The 22,446-nt window shown below is 41.5% G+C and overlaps 1 protein-coding gene across 12 annotated transcripts in view; it reads right to left on the bottom strand.

Moving 5' to 3' along the window:
• Positions 1-22,446, bottom strand: part of gramd1bb (GRAM domain containing 1Bb) — an 87,022-nt gene that overhangs the window by 20,717 nt on the left and 43,859 nt on the right. For 7 of the 12 annotated variants that reach the window (XM_061719059.1, XM_061719057.1, XM_061719066.1 and 4 more), the window contains 5 exons: positions 14,164-14,374; positions 11,299-11,319; positions 9,879-9,902; positions 2,883-2,903; positions 2,226-2,249 (listed from right to left, as the gene is read on the bottom strand). In XM_061719059.1, the coding sequence (XP_061575043.1) occupies positions 2,226-2,249; positions 2,883-2,903; positions 9,879-9,902; positions 11,299-11,319; positions 14,164-14,374 (301 nt within the window). Of the gene's footprint in view, positions 1-2,225; positions 2,250-2,882; positions 2,904-9,878; positions 9,903-11,298; positions 11,320-14,163; positions 14,375-19,215; positions 19,341-19,713; positions 19,842-22,446 lie in introns of those variants that run through there. The other 5 variants (XM_061719068.1, XM_061719063.1, XM_061719069.1 and 2 more) reach the window with 5 other exon arrangements.

The following is a 22,446-nucleotide window of genomic DNA, read 5'->3' as shown; positions in this document are numbered from 1 at the left end:
TTAAAAGCCTGTTCATTCATAGGAATAATACCGGTGTATTTACTGTCAATAGCCCATCACCATCAGGGTGTGAAAATCCTTTTTGTAAATTTGGAAGGAAGATATTACAGTTCATGCAGACTTTCTGGGCTACACCGATACTTTCCTCAAAAAGTGAGAACAGCAAAGAACAGTGCACACTTTGGTCTTCGCTTAGTTGAGTGCAAAAGCCATGTTGTGGTCCAGCGGAACAGGACAATGTACGCAGAGCTGATTAAATATAGATTCATTCTTCTAATATCAAAGTTTTTACTTTCCTAGTGAGCTAAAAGCTCAATAAAATTGGCATTTTTCCCGGTCTGCTTTTTTTTGAGTTGCGACAAAAAGAAAAGAAAAGAAAAGCTTACAAAGCCTTTGAGCAGTTCTGAAATATGTATGAGCACTATAACATGTGAAATCTTTGCCAACTATTTCTGGACAGTGTGTCTGCAGAAGCAGTTAAACGCTAATGCGACTGTTGCAGATCATCCCCTGATAAGTGACTTACGGTTTAGCTAAATATATTGGCAGGTAAAAGGAACAATCTGGGATTAAATCAACCCAAGAGCTACTATTAGACTGTAAGAAGTGTAAACATTTATTAGGGGACCAAAACATCACGTTATAAAAACAGTTTTGAGTAAAAATGGTTAATATGTTTGCAGCAATCACCAGTAAACTTGGAAATAGGGTCAACTGACATCAGCAAAAATGAATCATTCAAAGCCTCTGACAAGACTTTGTTTTAAGTCCGTACAGACTGCTTATATTTATGACAACATAGGATAGTGTTATAAGAAAAGGCCATGAGCTCTCCTCCACTGAGTGCAGTTGTAGTACCGACACTAATTGACATTTTGCATGACATCCATTTTCTAACCTCGCTCAAAGCTTCTTCAGTTCACATCTCTTTGACCCCTAATGAAAGTTTACGCTCATTTACCACCTAATAATAGCTCTATGGTTGTTTTAACCCAGGAATGTTGATTTAAATCCTTGTTTTTTCAAGGATTAATAATGTTCATGTCTTACAGGATATCCAACTGCTGCTATGGCGAAGCTTGTATTATTATAATGACAATTAAACAGCACTGCATGCTTACCAGTCAAATTCATCTATTTTGGAAAATAATCCTCAATAATACAAATGTTGCCGTTTTAAAAATTCACTTGACGATAGTCATCAGGATTTGTTTCTTGTTTCTTTTGGTGTTTTGCTGGGATTTATTAACAATAAAAGAAAGAAAATTCGTTACGAGCTCCAGTTTACCTTAAATGCCTCCAATACTCATCTTTCCCTATGACAGTGTTCAGTTAACTTTTTCACATGTGTTAGTTTCAAAATCCATCTTTCATTTGCTTGCAAAGGACTTTGAATTGCATTTGATTTCTTTGAAAAAGTGAAATGTAATTGGGTTGTTTGTGTAGTATATTTGAGGATGACAGCTGATTATCATAGTATCAGTGCTGATAGCCAAGTGCAAAAACAACATTATTTGTTAGACAGCATGAGTCAAAGCAGCATCAACTGGACATTTTTACTTAATATGCTCTAATCTGAACAGTTGGTCAAAAGAGGAAATAAAGACAGGTTTATTACAGCATAGGTAAAGGGTTTGTGCATCAACAAGAACCTTTCTGCAGTTTTTGGACTGAGCCTCTTCAGAGCGCCCTATCTCCATATTCATTGTCTGCGGAGACGTCTCTGTATTGTCCACTTATTGTAATACCCAAAAAACAAAGCCAAACGGTGCCCAAGTGCCCATGTTTACCACAACACAAAGAGCAAAGTTCACTGGAGCGAAACATGCGTCAGCCTACACGACCATGCTCCATTCCCACGGCTCATCCAGAGGCCCTCGCCATGATTTGTTTTCTTGTTTAGTACAGTGAAGAGCTCAGCGTGCTTGTTACCACCTGTTGCATACCAGAAAGACAAGTTTGCGTAGCGACAGAGAGCTCTGAATTATAATGAGATAAATGAGACCGACATCATTAATCTGTAATTTGAGTTGGACAAATATTTTAAAACGTGTGTATTTCGAAACAACAAAATCTCTTCCTCCAAAGAGCGGTCTGCAGAGGGGTGGTAACAATACTGAGTGAAGTCAGTGAAATGACAAACAGGAAGGAGAGGTGTTAAAACCCCGGCGGTCTGAGAGACAGAAAGATATCCAGGGTTGCACAAGAATAGGAGTCATGCTTACTCTCAGGATGTGTTGTCGTTCATGCTGGGGAGAGAAAGGAAGAGTGTACACACAAGGAATAATACAGAAATAAATCAAATAAAATGGGAACTTTTGATTTAAAGACACTCCAAGAGGACCTGTGGATTGACACTGGTGTCAACTTTCATTCCTGCTCAGGCTGTGGGCTTAACTTGACCAACAGAGGCCCTCAGAGAAAAAAGATGGTTGACAATAATTGTTAAAAGGGTGTTCAGCGGATCGCTGCACGATGGCTTCACAAACAGTGTTAGTGCCCCACCTGCTGGTGGAAACTGAAACTGCATTATTCAGGCTTAGAGACAACACTTCGTCAACAGGAACAGAAATCTAGATATAAACTCTTGTATTTACTCTACTACACAAGCCTAATCTCTCCATTTCCCTGTTACCTTGCACTGAAGGGCCCACCTGTTGCTCTCTTAAGCCCACGCTAATCCCCGTCGGCATGACTACTAACCCACACTACTGATGTTTGATGCACCAGTGAACCGGGTCAAGGATAAAAACCTTTCACCTCTTAAGCAGGATACATCCAGGATTCACATGCATGACAGGAATTCACACCAGAACACACACACAAACTTAAACGATAATAAAAATACATAAAAAAGTAGATAAAAACAGGGTGTGACTTACATTGTACCAGCTTTGGCTCTTCTGTGGGAAGACAAAGAGAGAAGATGCAGTTAGGCAGGTCTGTGGGTTAACGCACACATATACAGAGAGTGCAACACATGGCCGTCCGTCTCAAAGCAGCTCACAGCAGGTGTGGACGTTGACATTATATCCTGACAGGATTTACAGGAAGTTATCTATGTGACTAACGCGCTCTTTTCCTCTGATGCAGTCAACTAAAGGTGGAATTTGTTTCCAGGTCAGCTACAGAGGAGAGAGAAGTCAATCAAAAATAATAAAAGGCCTTCTGATAAATCTGCTAAATGGACAGGAGGTACTGAATTAAAATTTCACTCCATACACAAGTTTAGCAAGTATGCAAAATTAAAGGTTTATTCAAAATTGTATATTTTACAACCATTTAACTTCATAAACATGAAACTTCTTAACAGTTCTGGATAAAGACAGAACCCATCTCTCTTCATACGCTACTCTCTCAACTAAAGGCTGATTTATGGTCCCGCGTTACACCAACGCAGAGCCTACGGCGTAGGGTACGCGGCGACGCGTGCCGTACGGTGCGTGTCGCCGTAGGCTACGCTGTACCCTACGGCGTAGGCTTGCGTCGATTTAACGCAGAACCATAATTCAGGTTTAACAACCCCTTTCCTGCTGTTGCGCTTTCGCAACAGGAGAGGGCAGCAAATATATCTCCTAATCCTGTAAATAACATTATAACGTTTTTCAGAAACATAAAAATGTTTTCCTTCCTAACTCCTCATCTCATTTCTCTATTTGCACAACTTTGACTCCTTTCCTTGCATCCTAGTGCTTCCCACTAGAGACGCGAGCAGAGGATAAACTGGTGCTTCCTCACTTAAAGACCCTCCAGCAAAACCTCCTCTCTCCTCCAGGTGCGTTTAAGGGACTTTGACATCCTTCATAATATTTGTTGAGATCAATTTCAGGGTCACAGGTGGGGAGGGGGGGTGAAGGAAAGAGAAGACAAAGAGCCACGTAATTTGACAAATGACATGAGCCTTAAAGAGTAAAAGCATGCAGGTGATCATTCAAAGGGTGACACAAGGAAAAGGGTGTTTTTCTGGGAGAAAAACGAGAGTTAAGGGGAAGAAAAATAGCATTTTAGATACTTTTACCAAATTCCAAGTTAAACTGAAAGGTTGCATTTTCTTGTACCTACAAATGTTATTATGATGAACTACGGTCGGAGCTTTAAAGCGAGACCACCATCACCTTTGAAGAAGGCTTCAAACAGGACAGATTTTCAACAGTTTCTTTTTTTGACCTGACCGATAATCAGCTTTGGATGTGACCTTAAAGCATACTTCACAAGCTAAAACAAGACCTACTTATGGTAAATCTGCCCTTTCAAAAACCAGACACACAGCAGAGTTTTCTCTGTCCTGGACGAGGTGCAGTGGCTGTTCTGTGTGGCTGGCGTTAGCCCGCGGCGAGCTCCAGGAACAGGCCCCAGGCCTGGCTGTGACGATCGCTGAGCTAATGTAGACTAATCTGATTTGAAGGTGACAGAGACATGAGAGTGGAATTACTTAGAGGCCACTGTCTGGTTGAGGCTTGTGTCATTGTGCTGTTGATGGGGCTGCAGCCAGTGAGGTTGTGAGATTTATTGTTTCAACACAGACAGCGTGTGTTTATAGTGTGATTGTATACAAGTGAGTTATTTTAAAAGGAAGATGCAGAGAAAGAAAGGGAAATAGGTCAATCAAAATGATGTTTTTCAAATTCAGCTGAATCTGGTGACTAACTAAAAAGTAAATTGAGCATATTTCATCTAACAGATATAACAAAAGTTATCTGACTGATAACTAACATTAACACTGTTGTGATATGTATTCAGGACACAACTACCCCAGGGAGCAACAACTGCTTTTCAAAGCTGAAGCTGTTGTGGAAGTTTGGAAAGCTGCAGTCCCTTGAACGGCCACTAGAGGCTGCCTCCAAAATTCATCCAATCTTCACTGACCCCCAAATGCCCAGCTGTACAGCAGAAATAAACATATTTATATCCTGGTACAAAACAAAACAAAACAACAAAAAAGACAGTTTTGGTCTCCATAGCTAAATTTCACATCCATGACAACTGCAAAATGAAGTCAGTAAAAATAAGCAGAAATCTTTAAAAATAAACATTAAATCACAAATTCATGCATATATCCAGTATATGGGGGTGTTGACAGCTCCATGGCAATTTACTGTGTTAAATAGCAAGCTCTCATCACTTTAGCTACTTGGTACTTTAAGTGAACGTAACTGAGCTGTGAAAATACCTGAGAGAACCTAGTAATTCATATTTTGAATATAATATAATAAGGCTTGTGCTGTAAGTTCTTGTAGGAGACTACTGCAAAGAGTCCTGGGTTGGCTGAACGGTCCAGCAGTGAAGGTAGCTCGGCTGGAGTAGATAGCAGCAGCCGCATTTGTCCCTAGTAGGGATGGGCGATATTTTACCGTTCACGACATACCGTCAAAAAAATTTCCCACGGTAAGAATTTGTCATCTCACGGTAAAAATGATAAATTCCCGTTGATGACGTTTTTGTGTAAAGCTGATTTGGAAAGTCTGAAAGTCTGAAGGAAGGAAGGAAGGAAGGAAGGAAGGAAGGAAGGAAGGAAGGAAGGAAGGAAGGAAGGAAGGAAGGAAGGAAGGAAGGAAGGAAGGAAGGAAGGAAGAAGGGAAGGAAGGAAGGAAGGGAAGAAAGAAGGAAGGAAGGAAGGAAGAAGGGAAGGAAGGAAGGAAGGGAGGAAAGAAGGAAGGAAGGAAGGAAGGAAGGAAGGAAGGAAGGAAGGAGCCAGAAAGAAAGAAAGAAAGAAAGATAGATATGAGCCTGAAAGAAAGAAAGAAAGAAAGAAAGAAAGAAAGAAAGAAAGAAAGAAAGAAAGAAAGAAAGAAAGAAAGAAAGAAAGAAAGAAAGAAAGATTCCCATTGATGACGTTTAGTAGCATTTAGTATTCTTTTAGAGCAGTGTTTTGGGGGCTCCAAAAACTGAATGTGGTGATAGATTTATAGTTACAAAGGTGGAGTTGAATTGGTATTTTTTTATCGTCATTTTTATCGTTATCGGGATAAATGCCAGAAATTATCGTGATAAATTTTTTAGTCCATACCGCCCATCCCTAGTCCCTAGATAAAGTCCATCCGTCGATGGTCGCTGGAGACTGGCTAGCTCGCTCTAGCAGTCGACCTCTCTGGCTACCTCCCCCCCTGCCAAACCATGTTTGCCTCCAGAGGATTTTTCATTAGGTTACTTTTTTTAAGGCCGTCCTGGAATTGTGTGGGAGCAACCTTTTCAGGTGGGCTAGCTGGACTGCAGCTAGCGGCCTAATAATTGTGGACTGGTGGCGGTCCTCATGTCAGCTCTGGGCGTTTTGTTCCAGATGCTGACAGATTTGATAAAATAAAACAAGACCGCTGCGTTTAGCCGGCGCTGGGTTCGTACAAACAGGTGGTTGCTTTGCGATGGTCGGTAGCATGACAGTTAGGGATGAGGAAGTGATAACGGCTAGCGACTGGCCGAGCCAACTGCCAATGACTATTAGAAATAAATGTATAGCTTAATATAAACTCTCCTGGCATGGTACAAAAAAAATAAAAAAATCACCACCCTCTGACTTGCCATGGGTGTGAAATCAAACAATTGGGAGTAAAACTTTTTTTTTTTAACAAGGCTGTTAATATGTTTATTTCTGCTCTAAAGTTAGACATTTTAACATGAAGGTCAGTGGAGATTGACTCACTTTTGGAGCCAGCCTCTATGTGTTAGTTCAGGAACTGCAACAAAACTAGATGTTTGGAGCTTGGCTCTACCCAATAACCATAATGATATGATAATAACAGAAAAGAAGCTGGGAATGCTGTTGTCAAAAAGCCCTTACATACTGGCATTTCTTTGAGGAACATTTCCCCCTTTTGCTGGTCTCCATGCCTGTATGTAAGAGCCCCTTTCTGAAAAGGCATTCAATCTGATCACCTCTTGTATCCATAGATAGATCCTTGTATCCTTGGATAGACCAAAGGGTGTAGAAAGAGTTCTCTCTTGCTTGGGTCAATACGTAAAGCCTGATACAGTAAAGCTGGTGGCCCATTTTTATGTAAATGTTACCAAACACCAGTATTTAAGGGCCTATGTTTTGATTTGAAAGTTTCAGATGCGTGGGCCGATGGGGCAGGTGAGGAGGGAGGGAAGAAGCTGGATCAATCACTTTCTATCAACAGTGATTGCTTTAACCTAAGGCATATATATGTGCATTGCTACTATATTTAATATATATACATATATATACACGCATACATACGCATACACTTCGTGCCTTTGGGCTTTGTGTTTTGATTATCAACATGAACACCATTCCCTGCCTTTTTAGTGTTTCTATCAGTGACCAAAAAGAGAAAGAAAAACTGCAAAAGGAAACCACACCATTTTCAGAACAAGATGATTCAAAAGTCATTGTTTAAAGTGACCTTCCTTAGAATCTAGCACAGACTTAACTCTTGAAAGTCCCATACATTTTCCTGTATTGTCAAATTGTGTCTTCAAGTGATTGGAAAAAAAAAAAATCACTACAACTTTGATGAAACAACAGAGCTCAGGGTTCAGAGGACTTCAATATGGTACATTGTAGGGGAGTGGTGGTCTAGTGGTTACAGAGGATACAGGCTTGGGTCTGGAGGACCCAGGTTCAAGCCCCCAGGATGGCAACCAAGATAAACCACTTTGGGCTGAGCAAAGCCCTTGACCCTAATTGCTCCCCGGGCGCTGGTATAATGGCAGCCCTCTGCTCCTAGTCGAACTAGTGATGGGTTAAAAGCAGAGGACAAATTTCGGTGTGTGTTTCGATGTATACTGACAGATAAAGATTATTAGGGCCCGAGCACTTACAGTGCAAAGGCCCTATTGTATCTGTAGGAGTTTTTGTTTTTATCCTAGTTTTTCTTCCGACGAAACATGCCCCAAAAGTCACCAAATTTTGCACGCAAGCCAGGCCTGGCGAAATTTTTATATTTAATGGTTTGCAAAGTCTCTTGGCGCCATGGCCGAAACCGACAGGAAGTCGGCCATTTTTTTTTTGTTTAAGATTTTTTTGGGCTCTAGTGGCCCTTTATTGGAGATGCAGACTGGAAAGGGGTAGAGAGAGAGAACGGGGAAGACACGCAGCAAAGGTGCGCAGGCTGGATTCGAACCCGCGACCGCTGCAGGAGGAGGACTGTAGCCTCAGTATATGAGCCGCTGCTTAACCCACTGCGCCCAGGTGTGTTTTATATCAAAATGTGAGTCTCAGTCCTGTGACGACCAGCATTACTTTTCTCAGTCAAAAGCGTTACCGTGGCGACAATAGACGCCAAAAAAACGTACCTCTACTTCATCTGATTGGTCCATATTTGATAGTTCCTACTTTCTGCCATAACTTTTGAATGGTTTGACATAAAGAGTCGTGGGTGGTGTCATTGGACTCGGTTTGAGTCCTTGAACATAATTGGTGCAAATTAGCCCCGCCCCTTCTTCTGATTGGTCGATATTTGATAGTCCCTATTTTCTGCCATATTTTTTGAATGGTTTAACATAAAGAGTCATGGGTGGTGTCATCGGACTTAGTTTTGAGTCCTTGAGCTTTATTGGTGAAAATTGCACGTGCGAGGGCCCGTTCATCGTTGCTTGCAGCTTTAATTGTTATTATTATTATATGCCAGACTGTACAAGAAGAACTGGACAAGCCCCTGTGAGGAGCGCTTTGAAGCGTCTTTCCCGACTGCACCGCCTGATGCCATTTTACAAAATGGGAGTAACCAGCAGGCCTGAGAGTAGACTGAATCACACCCACCTTCAGTTAGTTTGTTATCTATAATTCAATTAACATTACTTTGTATTCATTCTGATTACACATGTCCAAAAAGAGCTGTTGCCATCAGCCTGGAAGATGTGGGTTGAGGGACTGCGGGTCCCAGCACAGTTCACAGTGGTTTCGGGTTCAACCTCAGATGTGGCCGCTGTGTTTAGCTGCTAAACGGTTAGCATAAGCTGCCTTCTGCTCAGCTAGGCTTCAACCCAGTGCCAGTCATGGTGGTCTGTTTTTACAGTCAATAGCCCAATAAAACGTATTTACTAAACCTTCCTCCTGTGTTAGCTCTCTGTTACCATCCCCGGTGTTAACGGGTCAGTTTCAACCTGTCTTAAATCAGCTTAATTTGTTTTTTCATGTCTTGGTTACCTTGTTAGGCTTCTTTTTCCATGAAAATGTTGGGTTTAATATTTTTGGTGTGGGTCTCTGGGCCTTTTTTTCAGTATACCTCTTGATATATGAATATATTAAATGTTGTTATGTTACCTGAATATTACTGAGGGGTATAGTGCGTACTGTGCTGTGCTGGTTTCTTTACTCACAGCTCATAGGCTATGCTCAGGAGTCAAGACAATGCTAAGTGCTGAGCAGCAACAGTGATGACAGCTAGACACTGGCTCTGCCTGCTGTCAATCAGAAGACAACGCTCCTCAATATACATCCATTAGTTGTATTATACAATTTTACCTGATGCGGTACATCAGGTAAATCAGGTAGCCTACAGTTGTCATGAATGTGAAATCTAGCGTGGGAGAACTAAACTGTTTTTTGGAGATAGACTGTAAATATGTTAATTTCTGCTGGAAAGTTGTACATTTTAACATGGCGATCAAAGGAGACTGACCTGCTTTAGGAGCCAGCCCCCAGTGGTTAGTTGAGGAACTGCAGCTTTTCTTAAATCTGCATTGGATTCAACCCGAAAGCTGCAGTGTTGCACGCCACAATATAAGAAAAAGAAACAGCTGTGTTTTCAGATGAATTTAGGAAAATGGGTAGCATTGGAGAAAAAAAAACATCAGGGACTGAAACTGTCAAAGGAGAGTAGTGGCACAGCTACACTTCAGAGGGAGAAACGGGCTTGGGATTTAAGGGGCCAGCAGGGATTGCCACTAGGTCAGATGTAAAAAGAAGAAATGCTTACTTTAATCAGGTTTAGTCTGTCATACTGAAAGAAAATTAAAGAGAAAACAAAAAGTTAACAAAAGCAGCGAGTAACATGGGCAAAGACAGGAATGAGAAAAGAGAGAGGACGAAAACGTTGAAATCCAAGTAGCTCCGTGGACAGTACATCTCTGCAGTAAGTATTACAAAGCAATAATGTCAGTAGGCTAATCCTGAAAATTTCACTACACAACTGAATTTGAGCCTCAAGCTAGCTGCTGTGTTACATGAGAAGCCCGATTGATTATTGGTACGCCATCATCACTGCTGCCATCATGAATCCATTCTTGCAGAAAGGCACAATGCCACTGGGTTTACAGAATGCACCCTTTTATTTGGATTGCATTAGGGTTAGGGTGACCAAGCTCACGTTGCTAGAATGACCTCATCCCTTGCATGGGGTCATGTGACCACTGTGGGCAACAAAGGCTTATCTGGGGGCCTTGCAGCGGGGTTTTGGGGTGGACCACCACAAGGGTCCCCCTACAACCATTTGTTAAAAACTCTTCTCTCTCTATCAGATTTTGACACATTTTGACTCTTTCCAAACTACGAATCTAGTAAATAACAACAGAAAGTGGAACAAACCCATGACAAGAACATAATCAGGTGGAAGAAGCGACATTCTCTGTGATGAGGTGAGACATGACACCAGTCTGTGGCACATTTGCAAGACTGAGTGGGATTTTGGGCTTGCGATGCGGGAAAAACAAAAGCAACAAAAAGGCTGATCAAATAATAGTTTTGTTCAAAAGTCCTGAAATGGGATGGTGGCAAGATTTTCAAACGTTTATCCTCCCACAGAGATGATATTACAGAACACAGCAGAACAGACATACAGCTCTCAGTGCCACAGAACAACAATCAGATAAGTTCATGGAAAGAGGCATATAGGGGATACAGGCATGAGCACAGACCAGAAAGAGGAGGAAGGACAGGAATTTTGACTTTTATTTGTGATATTCTTAATAGAAATTTGTATCACTAACATTTACTTTCATACTCGGACTTCTTAGCAAAATCTGGAACTCCTGGACAATCGCGCCTTTGAGTATTTAATCTGCTTTATTGCTGCTTTCCTTGCGTTTGTAAAGCAAATGTCACACCCTTATTTGTTACTCAGTCTTGACACGCATATTGGGGATTTAAAAAAAAAAATTAAGGTCAACTTAAAAGTGTAGAAAGGAAACGGCAGCTGGGAAGAGGGGAGGGAGGAATGTCTGATGGGACTTGCGCTATTGGCCGTCTGCACAAGAGGAAAAGCCGGGTTCAGGGGGGAAGGAGTCAAAACAGGCCTCAGACATTTCCACAGAGCAGCTCACAAGACAGGAGGTGTTGCAGGGGGCGGGGAAGGTGGGCACAGAAATATTTGAAGAACAGAAGAAAAGAGTAATGCTTACTTTGGAAAGTCGCTTGTGAGACTTGCATGCAAACAGGAGAAGAACAAAGAAAAATCAGATAGAAAAATGAAAACAAAACGAACAGAGCTGCAAGAAGGAACAGCTGAAAGAACCAACAGAAGAGCTGAAGAATCGTTATCAGATGGACCACATTGTCACATGGCACGTAGCAGCAGCACAGCGGCAGAGTGAGCGGACCAGACGTGCACATTGTGTTGATTTAAAGACAACAATAACAATGTGATTTAAAAAACAGCAGAGACAGATGAGGGCTGGGTGGAAGGCAAATAATGGCAGGAGAGGCATGATTGTGTCTAACATCTGGGGGGAGCTAAATGGTGGCAACATGCAGGTAAAAATAACCTCATGAAATATCACAACTTATCTGAAATACCATATAGTTCACTTGTGAAGGGAGATGCAGATGAGAGGAAGGACAGGCTATACGCTATACTCAGTGTTACATTGTATATTCTTTGATTTTAAGCAATTGTTTGTTGAAATCAAGACAGAAAACTCAAATGATGATTGAATGATTGCACAACCTCAGAGGAACATAATCACCTAGACATAACTTAACACATTCATGAGAGCCTCTCATTGGAAAAGAAGTGCAGATTTACGGTTTTAGCAAACAAAAAAAAAAAAACAACCTCAAACTACTGTAGTAATATTGAAAAAACTGCTTGTGGTGGAAGAAAAAAATACTACTCTAGTTCAGAACGTTCCTTTTTTGGGTCTTCATCAAGCACACAAACTAAAGAGATTATGCCACTCAAATTAAGTGAAGACCTCCCAAGGGCATTCTTAAAACCTGAAGGTACAGATGTGAAGCATCATCTTCAAGGAAGAAACAAAAATGTAGTATCACTGTGAGATCATAGAGATCACTTAAATGTTTGATAAAATATGACCGAAGAAACTCAACAGTCAAACTTGTGGGGATGTATTTCTTGTTTTTTTTTCAGTGAAGCTAATTTAAGTGACTACTCTACAACCCTACAGTGGCAGAAGGATGATCTGGGGCTGCTTGAGTTGGTCAGGCCTAGGTGCAGCTGTGTAATGTGTCCAAAAATAAGGTCCGCTAACTGTATGAATAACTTAGCTTTTTATTCATCAATAGATTATTTTCTTTGCCCAAGCACACAGACATATTCCATGATGACAAAGTTACAATTCATAAGGCTACAATTCAGAGAGGCTGATTCAGGGAGCATGAGACATCATTTTCACACATGGATTGACCACCATACAGTCCAGACCTTTGCCTCTGATAACTCTTGAGATGTGCAAGAGAAGAACTGTGCAGGCCTCTGACTCTCCTCAATACCTGATCTGGGAGATAAAATAATACAACGCTGAGAGGAAATAAATGTTGTATCATAGCTTAAGTGAATGTGTGCTAAAATCATAGAGGCTGTCAAACAAAATAGTGTGTGTGTTTAATTATTTTCCAGGCATATATATATATATTAGTGATGCACCGAAATGAAAATTTGTGGCCGAAACCGAAACCGAAAATAATAATAAACACTTTCGCCGAATACCGAACAATACCGAACATGGTTCTTCAGCAGTTTTTCATTTATTTTGCCAATTTTTTCACCATTGCATAAATCAAATACATTTGATTTAGGCATGCTTTTCAAAGAAAAAAATCTTTTACAAAATGACAAGGTAGAAAATATTTATTGAACATAAAAAACTGAACATGTTTTAATTTCCCAGCATTATGTTGTTTTGGTTCCACCTCCTGGTGAATATTAGGTCAAATTCTTATGGGGTTAGTTTTTGGTTGGCCAACGATTTATGTTTGTGGTGCAACCGGTACGGGAGCGGCCAGTCTATTTCCTTATATTACAACGCCGTTATTAATCGTTCGGTTTTTTTCCCCACTTATTCCACCGAACACCGAAAGTGTTTTTTTTGCCATTTTCGGCCGAACAATTTCGGTTACCGAACAATCGGTGCATCACTAATATATATAGATGAACTTAAGTCGCTGAGTTGCTACCAGTCAAAGCAGTGGATTTAAGCTGGTAAGAAATTCCCTTTTTTCAGTCTACATGGCATGAATTTGTTTTCTGAGACTGCAGTCCTGTCAACTCGGTGGAATAAAAGGAGAAGTATAAGAGAATGTGTCCTCACTGTTTCATGCATCAGCTTTTCTAATGAAGTATTTGTAGTTTTGGATACTGCTGTAGTTTGAGTTGCTATGACTCATGTCTCCTCCGAAAACTCTTTAGAAGAGTCTCATTTTTAAGAGTTTTGTCAAATCAACAATTTTGGATGTCTTTGGAGCACATTATAATTAAAAGCTTACTCCTATCTTCTCTGTGTGTGCTATCACTGCTCATTTCTCATTTTTGCAAGTTCAATAGCCTTCTGGGTCTTCCTTCAATTGGTCTTAAAGTCTGAATGATCCAAAGGCTGTTTTTCCTACCAGACACAAATTGACTCATTGATCGCTTCAATCCACATCTTTTTGTCTGTCAAAAGTTACACATCTGTAATTTTTAGCTCAGTTCAGGCAAATCATTGTAAGGACCTGGACTGAGAGAAAATGAGTGAAAGTGCTTCCAGGCCTTTTCTTGAAAAGTCAAGTATTCTTCCATGTCCCTGAATCTGCCACCTTGTGCCCAATAATGACCCCACACCACAGCTATTGAGATCTTTATATCATAGAGCACTGTGCAGTTCTGCCCTGAGATTCTTTCCTCACATCACTGCCTGGATGGAAAATGCCCACATCATTCCTGACACAGCTACGAGCTACACACAGGTGGTCTCTCCTTATCTTTATCACGATGTGAAGAAAATGCACCACACAGGTGAAGGAGGGTGGGGTAAGTCCTGCTCACTCACCTTGGAGTTCTTTCCGCCGCTTCGTGCCGACTGCACCGTGTACGTTCTCTGGGGGACCTGCTCAGGTGTGGAGGGGGACTTGTCAGAGGAGTGGTCTGAACCCTTCTCCACCATGTTCTCACACTCCAGGCTCTGTGGTGTGGGCGAGCGTGAGCGTTTACGCAGGACTGGCGAGCAGGCTGGTGTGCTCTTGTTTGAATTACTGGCAGTGCTAGAAAAACAGAAACAAAAACAAAAGACAGGAAGTGGGATGAGAAAAAAAACATTTACGCATTTATTCCAGTACTATTTTAGTCTTTTACCAATGTTCAAATCTCTAAAATAATACAGTAATAGTCGATCCAACATCGTCATAAAATTATTGCTGATCGATTCAATTTTCCATCAATTTGAATCAAATCCACTTGGGACATTTTACGAATCAGAACTGAATTCGGCAACTCAGCAGCAATTCCTTCACAGGTCAGTGTGCAGTCAAGCATAACACACACTCTGTTTCCTCACACTTACATCATTTGAGACTTAATAGGCTTGAAGCACCATGTTCTAACCTGGCTAAAAACGCCTGAGCTAATACAGGAAATCGACAGCAGCAGCAGCAGCAGCAGCAGCAGTCCTGGGGACAACAACTGTGCTGAGATGCCACCACACACAAGAGGCGAGGATCTTCTCACTAATAAAACACTTTAAAGCAACAAGGACATCTGGATGTGCATATTTTTTAACATGGTTGTTGTGAATATTAATATACTGAAATATACAAAATGTTAACAGTGTCCGTAGTTTAAAAAACTCAGAATGACTCTGGCAGCCATAACAAGGTTTAAATGATCAGACGCACGGACATTCTTTTAGCAGGAGCTCAACACCAGCACTTGATTTTGAAATCTTTAACAGAGCAACATCTTGACTTTCCTCCAGGGGGGATTTATTTTAATACCCCCACTAACAGCTCTCCATCCAACTCCAACATGGTGTTGTAACAGGCCGCCCAACCATGTTCCCATCATGCCTTCAAGACGAGACGCTCTCTTCTGAACACACACACACACACACACACACACACACACACACACACACACACACACACACACACACACACACACACACACACACACACACACACACACACACACACACACACACACACACACACACACACACACACACACACACACACACACCAGTGGCTCAGCAATAAGCCTTCTCCTTCCATCGACAGAAGCAAACAAAAGGCTGTGTAAGTGATCTGGGTGACTGCGCGGCTGCCAGGGCCAGTTACTTGACATTATGTAAGTCATTACGTCACAGACAGCCAATGGCCGCTGTTAGTGGCCATAAATTACTGATCTACTGTTACATTGCCGGCATGGATGCAGCTCAGAGCCCTGCACCATGAAAGCTGCTGTTGGACTGGCAGGGCTGCGCCGTGCTGATAGCAGGTCGGCTTTAAACGCAAGGACTTCACAAACCTGAACCTGAACAGCACAGAGGTAGAGGATAAATAATGTACTGGTACTGTATAGTGCATCCAACATCATTTTATGTTTAACAAACAGTGGATGATTGTTTTAGCTATACATTATGTACTCGGCATTGACAATTGACTAGTCCCCGCTGACATGGATTAGAGCAAATGTGAGGAACCGTCACCGCTCAAAGCAGCTCAATGGCGGACGTTAAACCAGAGCCGCAGTTTGAATTTGTAATCTTTGCTTTTCTGCATGAGCCTTCAGTCCTGCGTCTCAGGGTGCCTTTTTTGTGTGTCGTATATTAATTACTGGATTAGTGTGGGTGTACATCATCCATGACACACTGAATGACTGCTAAAATGGGAGGAAGCACAGTTTGTTGATAATCTGTCGGATCCAGAACTCCGACTGGGATAACAAAAATGATAAAAAAAGGAATAAAATTAAAAAAGAAACACAAAAACACGCAAGTTGCTAGACCAATGAACCTGACAAAGGTTTCATTCTGAGAACAGGTGACAAGAAGCCTGGACGCTGATGCATGTTATCTCATGATCATTATTGTTGGCGAATGACCTCCTAAACAGCATCCAAATAATTCCCTGAATACAGGCCGTTTGATGTAACAGATACCACGTATTTATTTAAGATGGGAACCCCCGCTTGTTTTTAAATACATGAGACATTCATTGTTCACCCGTGTCTTTCAGCAACACGACAGTGAACAATAGAAACACTGATCTGTCATCAGCATATGAATGACTAAGCCTAATCAGTCATTCGTACAGCGGTTTGCTCTTTGAACCAGCGTGCAGCCGACCCTCGCCTGTGGAGGAGCAGACAAAAGCACCTATGACAAGTGCTTTGTTGTCAAGCGCTTCACTACAAAACACTGCAAAAGAGCAGAGTGAGGGTACCCGTCAAAGCATCTTCCCTGCACTCTAATGTTTCATGTTTACAATGAATGCCCAACAACGTGATTGGGCTTCAGCGCTGCAATAATAGACAATGCCGTGGCTATCAATACAGCAGCAGACTGTAACAACGACAAATGTGTAAAATACAGGAGTCACCATTAAAAGACTATGAGCTCTTGAATTCAAGTGAACAAATGACCTGAGAGAAGTGGGAAACAATTAAAAGGGCAAACCAATGCGAGCAGTACACACATAGGACCACAAGGCTCAAATAAAGCTCAGCTTTGAATGAATATTGCTATAGCAACAGTGAACAGAAAGAGAGAGGGAGGGACACACACTCACAGAGAGGTTTAAATATTCAATGTGTGTGACTAAATATACTCAAGCAGCTCTGCTGTCAGAGACGCCGTCTGCGCAGCAAACGGGGAGGTGCTGGGACAGACAATGCCTCACTACCCAGTTATTACATGTTATCGATGACCTGATGTGTTGGCGTTTTAATACGCGCATGCATCATTTTGTCGCTGATGACGAACACTTCATGCAGGGGGGTTCGCTCTCATGTGAATTAAATATTTCATCAGATTATCCGTACTGTTTGAGCAAAAATTGCAGTAAATGAGGGCTGATGCAGTCTTTTCTTAAAAGGAACCCAGAAGGTCCTTGTAAACTTCATACAGTAACTCTGAGCCACTAAGACCATTATATCTGTACTTCTGTACTAAATAAGAATTACGGTTCTATGATTTTCTAAGATTCAAGAGTAATTCACACTTTTTTCCCCATTTGGCAAGGTTCATTGACATGTTTCAATGTTTTCAAGGAAGCAACAGGATGCAAGTTAACTAGTGTTAAAGACAGCAAGGAAGCTGTTCAGAAAGTGTTCATTTCTGAGACTTTTGCGCTACAAAGGCTCTTTTAGTTAGCGTCGTGGTTACGAAAAAATACAAAGGGCAGGAGGTTCAGCAGGAAACACATTCGGTCTCTTCATAAGTGACAACAAGCTTTTGGGCCAAGTTTAGGTTCAACAATATTTTGGGAAGAAGGAGCTCGATGTCACTCTTTTATGGAGTACGGTTTACAAGTCAACTACACCTGGACCCCACAGATGTCTCAGCTCACATAAGCAATGACGCTCCTTGTGAAAGGAGAACTGACAATTCATGCTAAACTTATAGCAGGTGCTGCATATATTCTTCTTCTTCTAGATATTCTGGAAAGAATACTGACAGAGGTTATTATCCAGTGCTGCAGCATAGAATATGAATGACATTTTGATAAATACTGACTTAAATCAGCATTGCAGTTTGGTGGACGCAACGTTTTATGTATTTATGGCCCTATAAAACTTAAAGTATCCTTTCTGGTACATGGATAACTTGATACCACCCACATAGTCAAACCTTTCCTGAAAAACCTATTATATTCAATAAGAAAGAAAAATAAGTGTAGTTATTGTCAGTAAATTGCCATAAATGCTCCATGTATTAAATATGATGGACACAAAGAAATGGTTTCCTTTTTTTTCTTTTTAATATTTGTCCAATAAACACATCAAATTCAAAAAGCGAGATTTTTCTGTCTATTTCATATGTCTGTCTACGTATGTAGGTGGGTATGTATGTGTGTATGCATTTTTTATTTAAAAAATAAGTACTCACTGCAAAACTTCTTCTGTCTGAGATGCTCTGTTTTGGTTACTGTCTCTTTAAAACTTGGCCTTCACTTACTGGTCAGCTGACTGGTGTAAAATGAAGTAAGCTTGTGAAACTAGCTACCAAGCTTTTTTTGTGCAAATATACTTCATGATGATGTTGAAAAGTAAGAAAAGGAAAAGTTAAAAGCATGTAACAAACTGCAGGTATAAACTCAAAAAGCATGATGAACTGTATTTGTATCCAAGCCTGTCCTCCATAGCGTGTTCATTTTCATTCTGTGTGAGAGGTTTTGGTCAGAGAAAAGGTCTGCATTACAGAGCTCTGCACAGAAAAACGGCCGCTTACAAGGTGTTAACCAGAGAGGATTCTGCCATGTTCGAGTCATTCAAAACACGTCTGGCTCTTTCTTACACACTGACAGAAAAATAAAATTAAGTGAAAGAGAAACAAGCTTTCTGTTTGTGCCACTTTGTTACAGTCTTTTCTTTAAATAAGCTGTAAATCTCTAAATCCAACTGGCTCAAGATGTCCAAATGTTCGGCTACACAATAGAAAAAGGTTCCGGGCCTTTATGAGGGGCCCGCTTGTTTTCACAGTTTTGCTGATCCTGGAAAATACCCATCTGGCAGTAGACCTTCGGTTCAGCTGGGTTTGAAAAGGCCATGAGGAGCCCCACGCACACCGGCAGCTACTGCGCATGCACTGGCAGGAATGCGCAGACTATACCCAGATGGAGACATAAACACAGGCATGCATGTGGAGGCAAACCCTCACGCCCACGTACTGCAGATGCACGTCACAGCTTACTCACTGGGTTGATCAAATTAGCACCGGTCTACAGGTTATCTACACAATCTACAAAATGAAACCAACTGTGTTCAAATACAACTATGAACTATGTATATTACATAACCATCCAACCGCAGCCATACAGCTTGGAAACACACACGGGCACCGACACATGCACAAACCCTCATACATGCATCAGAGTGTGGGCCATACCCCTGCTGAAACACACAGTCTCTCAGCACCTCGCCGTAGCAGCCTTCACGGCACAGGCAGCCTCCGTTGGTCACCGTAACACACTCAAACACCACCATGTCGTCGCTGGTGGCGCCGAGTAACGGGCTGTTCGTGCCGCGGATCATCCCACGTCTATTCTCCGTCAGTGTAAAAGAAGAAAGGTGGCGCGGCAGATAAATGGAGAGAGAGGTGGAAGAGGCCGGCAGGGAGATTTTCTCTAGCAGGCTTAGAGCCACTGATCTTCCCCGGCCAGCTCTGATCTCCTAATAACCAGCTTACATCGCCCCTGACACCACCTGCCAAAGAAGAGGCACTGGTGGTCTGAGAGGCGGTCACACACAACCCCCCTCTCCCCTCCAACTCCTTGGACTCCTAAATAGTACATGTTGATCTTGACAAATAGAGAAACTACTTATCATGCAGACCAAGCTCCATGTAGCCGAGGCAGGTAAGCAGGCGGTTGTTCCCGTCACTAACCTGCTCGTAGCCATGTAGAGAGCCGCTCCGCAGCAATCAGCCCCTTTCAAATGGCTTCATTTGCGCAGCGGGAGCCTTGGATGAGGTACGGGAGGAAGGAAAGGAGGTGGACGAGGAGAGGGGGGAGAGGAAAGAACAGAGAGGGATGAGGGACGAAGGGAAGGAGGATGGACAGGTTCCGAGGCATGTCAGAGGGAAGACAGGAAAAGGAGGAAGCAGAAAGCAAGAGGGATAGAGGCTGGTAGAAATAGAGAGCGTAATTTCCCAATAGTCGTAGAGGAACCACTGAAGACGGATATGAGGCTTTGCTATTCCATTATTCCACCATTCACTGTCTTCTGCTTTGTCCAGTTTAGGCTGAAAATCTCCGGTATCCCATGGCCCTGACTTCGTCCTTCACTCCCCCAGCTGTTGGATCACCTGCCTGCTCACTGCTCTCCCAAGTGAGGCTATTCTCTCACCATTTCTGCCTCCTGGTTCACACAATTTCCCAGCTGCCGCTGAAAATCGATGGAAAGACACAGAGGGGGAACGTGCAAGCCCGGGAAAAGAGAGAGAGAGAGAGAGAGAGAGAGAGAGAGAGAGAGAGAGAGAGAGAGAGAGAGAGAGATACAGGGCGAATGAAGAAAGAGATGCCTTTCACTTTGCATTCCACCTTTACTCAGAACCGGTGCACCGAGCCTTCTCCTCCCTCAATTATTCATGCGTTTCATGAATGGAGGAGCTGACATCACCGATGTCCAGGTCACTTTACATTTGAAGCTCCCTCTAAATCACATAACAAACGAGCCCAAGCTTTGAGGTAAACACATTTTATGGTTTCACAATCACACACACACACGCACACTTTCCCTTTAACCACAAGAAGTGAACCACAGCGAGATAATGCTGCTTCACACTTGTTGCATCCTGCAACAAATACTTAGAATGTACAGATAATTACAAAACATTCACTTTGGTCAAATGAAGAAACAAAATAAAAAATGCAAAAGAAAGTTAATACAATAGTGATAATAAATACAAAGTAAATCGGATCTGCGCCTGCTCTTCTGATAAAGAAAGAGTTTCCATTCACTCAAGAACAACTTCAGTAATTTTAGAAGAGTTCACCAACATCTACATTGAAAAAAAAACAAACAAACAAAAAAAAAAACTTTTGGAGAAAAGCAGCATGATATAAATCTGCCCTAAATATGGAAGCTGAAACATCTAAACAAACCCACCTTCTATTAAAAAAATCCTTCTGCAATTTATAGTGGAAGGCCAGCAAAATAGGTTGTTACTTGACATCATCATACAGTTTCTCTAAAGCATGTTGTTGTATGCAGCAGTTGTTGAATGAAACAAAGATTTGCCTAAATCTGCTATGCTGTTGTATGACAATATTAGTATTTGGATGTGACATTTCACTGCATGGACATCCAAATTGTGAATTAAAAGTATTTCTAAACAAATGACGGCTGTTTAAAATGAAAATACATAAAGAAAGCAGTGTTTTGAAATCCTAAAAACAGCAAATACATATTAGTAAAATGACTAGCTGGAGCCAATTCATTTTAGGAGTTGCAATCGGAGAGCTTTACTCAATGTATCACAAGTTAGGAAATATGTTCTTCAATGTAAATGTGAAGACTGTTAGGATTGATAATATGTCTGTCACCAAAGTATCACGCCCTGAGCGCTGTTGTCAAATCAGTTCTGGTCTGGAAATCTGGGAATGGGTATGGGTATTGGAGCAAGTCATAAAACCATTATCACTTCATCAGTGCATTCACAAAGTTACGGTAGTGTTTTGCAGGGAAGGACTTGCTTATTCAATCAATACCTAAAGCAGTTCCTGCAAATAATACACCAGCACTGCTCAGTCACAGGACCAAGTTCAGTTTAAATTATTTGAATGATTCTGACTTGGAATCTCCATTTCTCAATTATTTTTTTGTGCAAAAGAAGTTTCAAGAAATTTAAAAAGAGAAAATAAAAAATGAAAAAGGGTGAATCAATTCACTTCCAGACAGTGACGAGCTTCACTCCTGAATGTAGTCATTGTAGGTATAATCTTATGTCTTTACACATCTTTTCTTTTCTTCCATCTGTATTTCATCTTTTAGTAGATCAGTATCTTGAAAAGACAAATGCACTCACTGGCCACTAAACTGGATTTTGTCAAAAGAACCACCATACTTTTGTGCATCATAGTTTCAACAAAGTGCTGCAATTATTGTTCAGAGCTCTTAGTCCTTATAGATACAAAAGCGTCATACCATTGCTGCAGACCTGTCAACTCATCATGATGGGAATCTCCACTGGACTGAGATTCGGTACCTGATGATGTCACTGAGTACAGTGACATCATCATCATCTTAAAAAAAACAATCTGAGGTGATTAGAGCTTTGTGACAAGAGGTGTTATCCAGCTGGATGTAGATAAGTACACCGCGGTCCTAAAGCAGTGTTCTTCAACCCGGGTCCTCAGGACCCGCTTTCCTGCATGTTGTAGATGTCTATCTGCTCTTACACACCTGGATCAAATTAGTGGGCAACTAACAGACCTTTGTATTTTTATTTTTTATTTTTATTTAACCTTTATTTATCCAGGAATAATCCCATTGAGATTAAAATCTCTTTTTCAAGGGGGTCCTGGCCAAGAAGGCAGCACAATAGGTCCACATCAGTTACACATTGAACAACATCAACAAAAGAGACATAAAAAACAGCTAAAACAGTTTGGCAATC

Source organism: Cololabis saira, chromosome 4 (genome assembly GCF_033807715.1).
Source record: "Cololabis saira isolate AMF1-May2022 chromosome 4, fColSai1.1, whole genome shotgun sequence".
Taxonomy (NCBI): domain Eukaryota; kingdom Metazoa; phylum Chordata; class Actinopteri; order Beloniformes; family Belonidae; genus Cololabis; species Cololabis saira.
This window is presented reverse-complemented; position numbering and strand designations above follow the sequence as displayed.